The sequence below is a fragment of the Staurois parvus genome, unplaced genomic scaffold (genome assembly GCF_062004578.1).
Source record: "Staurois parvus isolate SC_StPar_1 unplaced genomic scaffold, SC_StPar_1.0 ptg000165l, whole genome shotgun sequence".
Taxonomy (NCBI): Eukaryota; Metazoa; Chordata; class Amphibia; order Anura; family Ranidae; genus Staurois; species Staurois parvus.
In genome coordinates, this window is record NW_028317961.1 from 131,083 (window position 1) to 144,047 (window position 12,965).

General features: G+C 40.3%; 1 protein-coding gene across 12 annotated transcripts in view; it reads right to left on the reverse strand.

Annotated features, from left to right (window-relative positions):
- The window catches only part of LOC149462829 (receptor-type tyrosine-protein phosphatase kappa), a 571,684-nt gene that overhangs the window by 88,363 nt on the left and 470,356 nt on the right, over positions 1–12,965 (reverse strand). For 8 of the 12 annotated variants that reach the window (XM_089676124.1, XM_089676123.1, XM_089676120.1 and 5 more), the window contains one exon: positions 3,848–3,877. The exons of the other annotated variants lie outside the window; for them this stretch is intronic. In XM_089676124.1, coding sequence (XP_089532250.1) covers positions 3,848–3,877 — 30 coding nt within the window. The remainder of the gene's footprint in view (positions 1–3,847; positions 3,878–12,965) is intronic. 12 annotated transcript variants of the gene reach the window in all.

Genomic DNA, 12,965 nt, shown 5'->3' on the forward strand with positions numbered 1-12,965 from the left:
GATTCTAATTTTAACTTTTAATGCGGTTTTAACTTGTAATTATATGTGAGTGCACTACTTTATTCAAACAAAAATTTTAAAGAGGATTATTATTATTATTATACAGTATTTATATAGCGCCAAAATGTTTGCTCAGCGCTGTCCATCATAGTGGGGGACAGAACATGAGACAATACAGTGACAAAACAGTACACGTGGGGTTCGAGGGCCCTGCTCTTTCGAGCTTACAATCTAGGAGGGAGGGGATAGTGGTACAGGAGGAAGTGGCTGTGGGGGATGGAGTGGTAGGAGTGGAAGAGATCGGCTGTTAAGTGAGGATGGGGTAGGCTTCCCTGAAGAGATGGGTTTTCAGGGTGCGCCTAAAGGTGGGGAGGGTAGGGGACAGTCTGATGGATTGGGGTAGTGAGTTCTAGAGGATGGGGAAGTCCTGGAGAAGTCCTGCAGTCGGGCGTGGGAGGAGGAGACCAGGGAGCTAGAAGGTAGGAGGTCTTGTGAGGAGCGAAAAGTACGGGTTGGGCGGTATTTGGGTATCAGGTCGGTGAGGTAGTTTGGGGCAGCGTTATGAATGGCTTTGTATGTCAGTGTTCGTATTTTGAATTTAATGCGTTGGGCAATCGGAAGCCAGTGTAGGGAATGACAGAGGGGGGTGGCAGAAGCGGAGCGGTTGGTGAGGTGGATGAGTCTGGCCGCAGAGTTCAGGATAGACTGAAGTGGGGATAGCCTGTGGTGGGGTAGGCCGGTGAGAAGGGAGTTGCAGTAGTCCAGGCATGAGATAATAAGGGAGTGAACGAGGTGTTTAGTAGTGTCTGGGGTTAGGAACGTACGTATTTTGGAGATGTTGGGGAGGTGGAGCCTGCATGAGTTTGCCAACGATTGGACATGGGGTTGGAAGGACAGGTTTGAGTCTAGAGTGACACCTAGGACTTTGGCTTGCGGGGTGGGACTGATGGTGGCGTTGTTGGTCGTGATGGAGAGGATGGGGGCGTGGGCTGGGGAGAAAATTAGGAGCTCGGTTTTGGATAGGTTCAGTTTGAGGAAATGGAGCGACATCCAGTCTGATATGTCGTTCAGTAGGTGGGCGATATGGGCGGAGACTGAAGGGGTGAGGTGAGGGGTGGAGAGGTAGATTTGCGTGTCATCGGCGTAGAGGTGATAGTTGAAGCCGTGGGAGTGTATCAGTTTGCCGAGGGAGGGGGTGAAGATGGAGAAGAGAAGGGGCCTGAATACAGAGCCTTGGGAGACCCAAACAGAGGTGGTATCGCTATAGGGAACGCTAAAGGAGCATTGGGATAGATAGGAGGAGAGCCAGGAGAGAGCAGAGTCTCTGATGCACAGGGAGTGTAATTTATTAAGGAGGAGGGGGTGGTCAACTGTGTCGAAGGCCGCGGAAAGGTCGAGGAGTAGGAGGACTGAGTAGTGGCCATTAGCTTTGGCGGTTAGCAGGTCATTAGTGATTTTGAGTAGGGCGGTTTCGGTGGAGTGTAGGGGACAGAAGCCAGACTGTAGTGGATCGAGGAGGTTGTTGTCAGTGAGGTGGGAGCTTAGGAGATTGTAGACTAAGCGCTCAAGGAGCTTGGATGTAAATGGCAGCAGGGAGATAGGTCTAAGGTTGTTCAGGTCGGTGGGGTCCAGGGAGGGTTTTTTGAGTATGGGGGTGATGTGCGCGTGCTTTAGGGGGGAGGGGAATTTAGGAGTATGACACTATTTCTGATTTTATGCTTTATGACACAATGGTATGAGTATGAGTAGAGTGTAAGCGAACCACATTTTCACAGCTTTATACATAATTTTATTTAATTTTATTTGTATATCACAGTTATAGGATCATTTAATTATTTATTATCACTTTATACACACCATAGTAGCTCACAAGACCCCACACTTTAGTATTCATTTGCGACAGATGGCCCCTGCCAATTCCAGAAATAGCAATAGCCACTGGAATAGACCAGACAAAGACTCACTGAATTCTGCCTTAGACAGGTATGCACCTGTGAGGGAGCCCAATTAAAGGGACTGGAGTATCTGAGAAGTTCGGCAACAGGTGGAGTGGCAAGTAATTAGCTTGCGCTGTCAGCAGAAAATGCCTTCTGACATCAAAAGCTAGGGAAAACCACTAATAGAGTCTCTTCCAACACTTGTGCCTCATAAAATGCTTGTGTGCATGGCACTGCAGCATGTTTGGAAGGATGAGGATGTAGTGTACGCTACAAAGTCATCAAGAGACGTAAAGCCAGGAATCGATATGCATAAGGGTTCGGGGAAACCCTGTCTTACCTTGTCCACGTTGCTGGGCCACTTCAGGGTAAAGGCTTTGCCTGTCATAATAGGCATACTTGTAAAGGAGTCAGGGTCTGAGTGACATAGAGATGGACCATGGCTCTGGCCCTCTTTAACTGCAGCTAACTACACTCATTATATTAAGTACCAAGGTGAGTGCCAAGTGCAGGAACCAGTGTCTGAAGCAAACATTATAGACAAGCCCTGCTGCCGCAGGTTCTGGGTACGGTTCCCAAGGTGTACTCAAGGGTAACCAATGCAGAAGCTGCTAGGTAGCCATAAAAGCAATATTCAGTCAGGTCTTGATAGATGTGTCAGTCAAAGGTAAAAAAAAATCCTGGTAAAAAATAGTAGGAAATTCTTCTTCAAGAGAAGGCATCCATCACCTAATGACACTGGAGCCTCATGGTGTAGACTGTGTTATATGGATACACTGGGGGGTAGTGTGTGTGTGTGTGGGGGGGGGGGTGGAACCAGCCAAGCTTTTGCAGTGTCCAATCACCTGAAGTTAATGACGTATGACCCATGGTCTATGAATTCATTCTTGTGTCATGTACTGTATAATAACTAAGCAGTATATACCATTTTTTTATTAAATATATATTATATTTTATTTGGGTTTAAATACACCTGAATATTCACACACTTCACCCACAGCCCTATATAAGAAACAGATATGCCAAGAACTAATAAATTCAGGGAAAATTAGAATGTAAAGGAAAAAATATGCAGCTTAGGCATAAGACTTGCATAAAAACCATTTCACCTGAGAGAAACACTAAACGCTGCACCCGTCAGCACTAACTAGAAATGAGTAGGTAGAGGAAAAAAGGTGGTACATAACCTGCTATACTTCCATAACCGATCCTACAGTACTTACCCGTAATATAAAGAATTTGTTGTTTTCGAAATACTAATTAACACCTACAAAAATACTATTACACTGCCCCAAATTAAACACCACCACGTGCAGCGTCCTGGATAAATAGTTAAGACTAATACCCAAGCAGACAGATTTTAAAAAACAATTTTATTTACATATAAGTTTGTTAGAAGGAGGAAACCATGACCCATAGACAAACAGCGTGCAACAAAAGGTGTTAGTGACTTATGACACACTCAGTAGGTTATCCCTCTAAAAATAAATAAAGCAACAGTAACCAATGCCAGCCATATATTAAATACTGTCTCTTCTCTCTTGGAAGTGTTGAGTCTTCTCTTAATAACAATGGCTAGTCCCTTTTTCTGAACATATTGTCTCACTAAGGAAGGAATAATTTTAGCGATAAACACAATTAAAAAATAAATTTCATAAATTTACAAATGTTTTCAACTTTTGGTGAGCTTTAACTTTCAAACTCTTCCTTAGGGCTCACTAACAAAAGGATGGTTAAGCTTTTTTTTTTTTTAAGACTCAAGGCAGTTGGCAAGACACAACTGCACAACTGGCTTATACATTTATTTGCCAGCCATGTGATCTTACCGCTGTATTTATTTTTAAAGGGATACTGCATCTTATGTTAAGTGTTAAAAATCCAAATAAAATAGGTGGCCAGTTTTTACTTACAGGTAGTAGGAGTAAGAATAGTAGCTCCTCCTGGTAGGCAAATCACAAACAGTGAGGAAAGAGAAGCAATGGTGAATGAAAAAGCATGAATCATTCACATTCAACAAAGCAGCACAATAAAAAAAATACAAAATAAAATGAAAATAAAAAAAAAAAAAACACAACAATGAGCTCTTAAAATATATATATGTATTATTGTCATATAAATGTCACTTGTTAGCATTTGAATGCTTTCATGCACTAAATATACGTTGCCATGCAATTCAACAAAAAAAATGAATGTTAGCTGCAAAACAATGTGTATACATAAGTAAGATGACTTCTTGAAGAAAAAAAAAAAGACCACTTGAGGAAATTACATGCAACATTAAAACTTTGTAAACTGAAAAAAAAAAAAAATTTATATAAAATGAAATAACATACAAATAAAAAAATGAACATTTAAATGGTGTATGTGTTTGAAGCACACAGTTAATTCCTGAATTTGAGTGCAATGACATTTGCTGTACACTGAGGTTGGTCAATGGTAACGCATAAAGAACCACCTGGTCCCAAAGGTCACAGTCATACTAACCCCTAATAGCTAGATAGTATACAGTATACAGTATACACTAAAGCAATTTAGGTTGGCTTACATGTGAAAAAGGAATACTGAAAAAGTTGTAACAAACAGTGAGATCTACTAGTTAATAAATGCACACCACACGGATTTAATAAGCAGGTCACACTATTCATAAGTGACCAGTTGAAGGAGTTCACATCCTGGTGAAAAATGTCACATAAGAACATTAAAGCGTATCTCTAGGCACAACCTTTTTTTGTAGTTTTCTTAGGGGAGGGTTGGAATAATATGTAAGGGAAAATCTTCAAATGGGGATATCAACTACAAAGGGGAACTGCTAACACTTTTCGAGATTTCCACTAACTTCCTGCTAAGTCCCTGGTACAGGACGTGAAGGGAAATTTCCCCTATGGTACACAGACAGAAAAAAATAATCTGGCACAAGTTCTAACCCTCCCTTACACTATCCAAAACGACAAAAATAGTTGGGCTCATACATACCGCTTTAAACAAGCACTTAACCAAAATACAGAGTAACGTACATTAAAATTCATTTAAATGGCACCCCAATGCACCATGAGGTCTATTCTGTATCGCAGAACAGAGCAATGTGCACAAATGCACTAGAAAATGCATTGTGGGGTGGCTTTCAAATCAATGGCAGCCCATTGCAAAATGCATTTAATATGCCACAAAGACACAAGGATGTGAATGAACCTCTAGGTCTTTGTGGTGTGTTAACATGCATTATGTTGTAAGTCAGGGGTGTCCAACCTGTGGCGCAAGACAGCTATGAATGCAGCTCAACAAGAAATCATAAACGTACTTAAAATTGCTGATTTTTTTGGGGGGGGATTATTTTGAAAAAATGCATTTACACTTACTGAACACATACGGCCGAAGAAAAATTTGACAGTGTCTCTTTACTGGACTTTTAGAAGTTTTATCTTCCCAAAGAAAAATAACTCTTCACAATCATGCCTTATTCATGTCATCCATTTTCAGCAGTACCTATAGTTGTGAGAAACTATTTTCAAGGATGAAGCACATGAAGGGCAAAATAAGAACCAAAATATCTGATGATCACCTTGAGAATTCATACTACATCCATCGAACCAGATATTGATGCGTTCGTTTATCAAAAACAGTGCCAAATATCGCACTAGTTTTAGGTTGCCCACTTTTAGTTTTATAATAAAAAATATTACAAATAAAATTAAGTTTTATTACTCAAATAGGTACATTGGGTTGATTTACTGGAGGGTACAACATCTGGTGCAGCTATGCATGGTAGCCAGTTTCCAACTTCAGCTTTTTCAATAAACTTTTACAAAAAAAAACTGGAAGCCGATTGGTTTCTGTGCAAAGCTACACCAGATTTGGCACTCTCCAGTTTTAATAAATCAACCCCATTATCTATATCAGTGATCGTTACCTTGTGATCTGTCCAACTTTTTCTGCTCATCAGCTATCCTTATTGTAGTGTATTTTAGGTGTGGCCCAAGACGATTCCTTTTCTTCCAATGTGGCCCAAGAATGTCAAAAGGTTGGACACCCCTTTCATAAGTTAACACATGTTGTGTTTAGGCAGCCCATTAAAATGAATGGACTGCTTTTGCACCCCAAAGTGCCGAAAATTAGATGTGACCCTTTTTTTGTGCATTGCAGCATGCTGCAAAATAGATACGTTTGCAGTGCCATTCAAAATGAACAGCACCTCAAAGCAGGAACGCATGTTACATGCAATAGTACACACTGCATTAATGCTTTTATATACATGGAACCTAAAGGTCTATGTTTAATAAAGGCAAAGGGGTTTGTATCGGAGGTCATCTTCTGCTAATCATGCAGTATATATCCCTGTCATCCAGATTCTCTGCTATTTAACAGCCTAATATTCAGATCATCTTACTCTATCAGAGCTTGTGAAAAAAAAGGCAGTCTGCTATAAGGGTTCATCTCTATATCCAAGTATGTTGCAGCCTAACCACAAATCACTAACAAATCAGAGCATGAGAGGACAATTGTAGTCATACCATACTGTTGAATGTCTGATGAATTTTAGGGCAAGCAATTATAAAACTTGGAGGTAAAATATGAACCATTGTTTCTTAGATATCAGTAGCAGTTAACCACTGATGTTGCTCATTCCCTGTAGATGCTCTTTAAAGGATAAGTTCACCTTTCATAACATGTTACACCCATATTCAAGGTGTAACATGTTATGAATGCATTGGCCCTAGCTTTCCCTGCTCTGACAACTAGCAGGGGATCTTCTCCCCCCTCGCTGTCAAACTTAAGAAAAAAATGCAGCCGTGCACTCATTCGCTGTGTTATGTGAATGAGAAACTAGAAGTCCCGCAACCTTAGCAGCTGTCGGCTTGTAGTTCTCAATGCACTACCACAGTGCTGTGGAGCGCCATGGTAGTTAATTGAGTCTTCCTGTTAGTATATCAGCTATCCCGTATGGGCAAGCAGATATACTGACAAATTTGTAGGAGACCTGCATGGCACCAGAAATCTGCTGATTGCTGGTGCAATACTTTAGAGGCCCCTGCAACAAAAAATAATAAACATTTTTTTTTTACCTGCAAAAAAATGTGCATTTATAATTTTGTTTGTATAAAGGTGAACTTATCCTTTAAAACAACTTGAAAGAACACTGGGCTGCTTGTCACCAAAATGTTGGTCCATGTACTAACATAGCAACTAACTCCTAAAATACAGAACTTCTGATATTTGGTACTTGTATCCAGACATTGACGTGGAGGATCTGTAGCCTAGATGTTTCACCCCATGGTGTTTCAATAGATAAAAATTGTCACTAAAAGCCCAGAAATTTCAACAGTCCAAAAACAAGACTCAGACATTATTAGTAGTAGCCTTTGTCTCTCACGGTAAAGAATTTCATATTGAATGTACTAAAGTGCTGTAGGATCCCTCATGCATGTTAATGCTTCAGATGAGGACTGTTATAGTGAAAATGAGGCTCAAATAATTCTAACACCTTCTTACGTCTTCCCTTCTCCATAGTATACATGAAACCTCAAGAATACTTTTATGAATGTGGCTAGTGGGACACCCAGTCCATCTTTAGGAAGATGGCACTGTAGCTGTAAAATTCTGTTCCACCATAATACGCAAGCTTTGGTAAAAAAAAAAAAAAAAAGTATATATATATATATATATATATATTACACACATACATATACACACACAATTTTTTTAACCATTAATCTGGCATGAAAATATCTGGAGAATGAATTTCACCTAGGTATGCCATGCAACCAAATGCCTTACAAGAAGCCATTCTCGGCATTGGCCTAATGCGCCAGAGGACTCCAAAAAATGCATGCATTTTGAGTTCATCTTAAAACAATCTATTATAGTGTTGCCCTACAGACTCAAAGGATTGGTAATAAAAGTGCACTCCAGTTAATTCCTACTCACATGGCTGTATGATGTGCCATGAGCATCATGGGCAAATGTTTGCAAAGCCCTAATTATAGTATACAGTTAGGATTTAGAATATACACATTTGAAAAGCTATACATCTACACACTATCATGATATTATATATGACTATTTATAAAACAAAGCCCAAATGATTTTATAATGAAGCACACTGGTAAAAAATGAGAAAAAAAAATTTGGGAAAATATGCAGTGTCCCTTTAATTGGACAGGAACGTCTATGATTTAAGAGTGAACCCAGTCAACATCTACAGCATCACACATATAAGCCAGTTTAACAGCAACACTTCACATCACAAAATGTTTATGGAACCAAACACAATTATATAAAGAAGGTAAAAAATTTGAACAGTTCGGGAAAATAAATATTAGGTTAATAATATAACAAGGAGTACACCAATGACTTCACGCTAAGCAATGTGAACTTTGATTGATATGAACAAAAGGATATTATCAGGCTCCACAATGTGACTGCAATTGCGCCTAGTGATCCAGCCAATGTGAGCCTTCAAACTGATTTCCATGCATAGGCTGACAACACTCACACAGAGTGTCTCTATACATTGTCGCCTTATAATGCAAACCATGTATATCATGACAGCACATTCAACCTTAGTCCAGGCAGACCAACCTACACAGACAAGTGTAGGTTCTACAGTATGCATTCCAGAATCTGGATTCATTCACAAGTATAAAGTATTCAGTCTAAATTTACAAGATCCCTTCCCAAGGTAAAAAGTTAAAAATCCTAGCTTCATTCAGTTACTGCATTCTTTACAAAATGTATGGACATATAGGACTCAATGCCTGTCAACAGGTACCAAAATTCCAAAACTTCAACACCAAATTGGACATAATCAAAGGGACCAAACTGGCCCAAACAGACTATTTTCTTTACTAATTTATGTGGTTCCTGGCAGCACTGTATAAACGGTACATAGCAGGGGTCTCTAAACTTTCTAAGCAAATGGCCAGTGTACTATCCTTTACGCTTTAGTAGGGTTGGACTGTGGCCAATGGGAGTAGAAAAGGTCCCAACGTCAGCGGGAAAAAACAATGCTCCATCATTGTTGTCAGTGGGAGGAATTGTGCCTCATCATTGGAATTAATTGTGCCCCATCATTGGTATCATTGGGCCCCTTCCTTGTTGTAAGTGGGAGACATTATTCCCCATTGTTGCTATCAGTAGATGAAATAGTGCCCCAAGAGCTGGATAAAAGCAAGCAAAGGGCCACATCTGGCCCCCAGGCCACAGTTTGGAGACCACTGACATACAGCATCAATATATGCAGTATAGAACACTATGTTCTGTAGTTTGGCAACTTTCTGCCTGCTGCTGGAACATAATTTAGTCAGGGTGTGTGAATGAAGCCTTATGGTCAAACGATATCAAAACCCCATGTGAAGTTTAGTGATAGAACTATTAGTTAGCAGGGCAGGTAAGCAAGATAAAAAAAAAATTCTTAAAGTGTTAGTAAATGCTCCAATGTTTAACTAAACACCACGAGCAGAGCAGAACAGAATTCTATACCACTACGCTCTCTTTAACCACTTCCAGACCGGACACTTTTACCCCCTTCCTGACCAGGGCAATTTTCAGCTTTTAGCGCTATCACACTTTGAATGACAATTGCGCGGTCATGCAACACTGTACCCAAATGAATTTTTTACCTTTTTTTTGAGACAGATAAAGCTTTATTTTGGTGGTATTTATTCACCACTGGGATTTGTATTTTTTTTGCTATGTAAATGAAATATCCAAAAATTTTGAAGTGTTTTTTTAATAAAATTTTGCAAATAAATATTTCATCATAAATCTTAGCCAAAATTTATTCCGTTATCTTTTTAGTAAAAAAAAAAAATCCAAATTAGTTTATAAGCAAAAATTATAATTTTTAAACATTTTTTATTATATTATTTTATATTTTTTTTTTTTTTTTTTTTTTTTACATACTGTCACCCTAGCAGTACAGTGAGCTGTGATTGGTCACAGCTTGTCACATGGTACAAGGCTTTTGTGAATAGCCTTGTACCATGTGACCTCTGTGATCATTCACAGATTTCACACGTAGTAAGCAATGATGTCAGAAGTGACATCTTGTTTACTACTTTGCATGTGATCACTGATTGGCCAATCAGTGATCACATGATCGGGACCTCGTACAGAGGTCCCGTCCGACGATCGGTGTTTCACTGTGTCCCAGGGAGCGCGCACAAGCAGGGTACGGGGAGGCCGTTTATAGACGGCCACCCGACCCTGCAGTGCCACCGTCAGGCCGTTTATATACAACGGTCGGACGAGAGGTGGTTAAGGGCTGGTTCACACCATAAAAACGCAGTCCAGATGTGTTCTGGATGCGTTTCCACGTGCGTTTTTTTAGACGTTTTAGGCGCGTTCTGTTGCGTTGTTTTACACATTCCGATGCGGGTTTGATGATTTCCAGTTCATTTTTCCCCTCTTTCTTCAATTTAAACAGGGACATTCCATTCCATTATACCACATTCCAGTACAGGAAAAATGCAGCCTGTTCTACTTTTTTTTTTTTCTGCAACTGGAATGCACTGGAACTGCAAACACTGATGTGAACTATGACACTGACAACCATATAACCTTCTCTCTGTGCATTTTGGATGCAGAAAAAAGATACTGAAATGCATGTAGTGTGAACTGGCCCTAAATGTCAAAATTTCTGCCACATACTTTTTTTTTTGTTAACTGATCACTCTGTGGAACCCTTACAGTGATGACGTGCACCTCTCTACACAAACTACAAATTCCATCAATCAATGCACTCACCAATACTGCTATTTCTTTTTATTCCGTCAGGTTGATTTGAAGTTTCCACATACAGTGGGACCATGTAGATTAAAAGACTGCACATCACTCTGAAAGGAAGTTGTGCAATGCTGCTATTAGTAGAGACCCAGGTAGCTACAGGTATTTAACATGATTTTCTTTTAAACTTGGGTTTAGTGCCACTTTAAATGTTTTAGAAAAATAGGGGTATTTCAGCGGTACATACACAGTACCAGATAGATGCTTTAAAAAAAAACAAACAAATTGGATAGTGCTACTTGATTGCTTTCTATCTTCCTGTTACCAATGACAACTTGAAATCAACTAATTAATGCTATGCCTGACTTGCTAAGTAGGGGTATTACAGCCATTGCACTTGGCTTCTTACATTCAGTGTACACAAAAACACTTCATTTGAGACTAATGACCAATTAGCAACCTAAATGAACTTCTCCAGTGTCAAGCAGGAATTTAATTACATGCTTTTCTGAGACCAGTGCGTATTTTCTGTAACACAAGAACAATACTAGGAAAAAAAAAACATGAATTTTTAATGGTTTGCAATAAGGACTTGCTCATATGTGTATAGTACTGCATTAGGACAATGATTTAGAGGCAATTTAGGAGAGGTTATAAAAGCAGAGGAGGTATCTTAAAGGACAACCATTTTTAACGTGAACTTCGCATAAACACATTTTTCATGATGGTACACATGCTAAGAACCGTGCATGTGTACCTTAATGGGTTTTATTACCTTTCACAGGGATTACAGTTCTCACCCTGACAATGCCTTCATCTTCTTGTCTCTAGAACAGTGGTCTCCAAACTACAGCCCTTAGCTTGTCTTTATCTGGCTCTTGGGGCACTATTCCTCCCAGTGATATTACCAATGGGTTGTAATTTCTGACACCAACATCAACAGTGGTGCACTATTCCTCCCACTGATACCAATGATGGGGCACTATTCCTTTCATGGACACAGATGATAGGGCATTATTCCTCTCAAGGAAACCCATGAAGGGTCATTATTCCTCTCACAGACACCAATGATGGGGCTATTATTCCACTCACAGGAACCAATGATGGGGCTATTATTCCTCACACTGACACCAATAATGGGGCACTACTCTTCCCACTAACACCAATAATGGGGCACTACTCCTCCCACTGACACCAATAATGGGGCACTACTCCTCCCACTGACACCAATATTGAGGCACTATTCCTCCCATTGACACCAATAATGGAGCACTGTTACATCCACTGACACAAATAATGGAGCACTATTCCATCCACTGACACCAATGATGGGGCTCTATTCTCCTCACTGACACTAATGATGGGGCTCTATTCTCCTCACTGACACTAACGATGGGGCACTATTCCTCTCATTGACATCAATGATGGGGCACTATTCCTCCTATTGACACAAATAATGGAGCACTATTCCATCCACTGACACCAATGATGGGGCTCTATTCTCGTTAGTGCCTCTATATCTGTTGCCCCTTCTGTAGTGATGTATTGGGTGCAGATAGTGCCTTTTATATGCCAGCTGCGGGTGGGACCACAATAGAAAGGGTAAGGAAGCAGATACATCCCTGACCAGCATTATGTAGCCTGTGTATTGGCAGTGAGTGAGAGAACCCTCAGCAGAGCTGAAGCACCAGGGCATTCAGATGAGAACACTTTTGGAGCAGAAACCATGTTCCCCTGACCTTCGCTTACTGGGTCCTGCGGCTTGGTTTAGCAAGGTCTCTGGGCCTGTGGAGGGTTTCCCTTTTTGTGAGGGGAAGGTACATCCTGTGTAAGCAACATCTACAGTATAGAGATGGTACCATCTGGGAAGATGACTAACAGTTCTGGGACTTATGTGAATGTTCTGTACTTGAGAAGTACTGCTCAGGATGTCGTGTACTAAGGAATATTGAAATATGTGTAAGGATGTCATGCTGTAAAGGAACTGTGCTTACAAGAAACCTACTGAACCATCATTGAGTTGTGCAGTAAAGCATTGAAAAGCATTTTGGAATGAACATTCCTTTGTCTTGGGTGATAGGCCAAAGGCTGAGAATGTGGAGGAGGCAGGCTTCAGGCCAAGGAAATGGTGATACAATATGGTGGAGTAACGCCAAAAACAACAAATAGGTGACCATTCAATCCAGAAACAAGAGGAGCAGGACCTGGGCTAGCATGGCACGAGCTCCTGTCTAATCCAGGTCCCTTACAGACTGTCTGTGTGCCAGAGACAAATGGAAGAAAAGATCCCTCTCCCGCTTTTCGTTT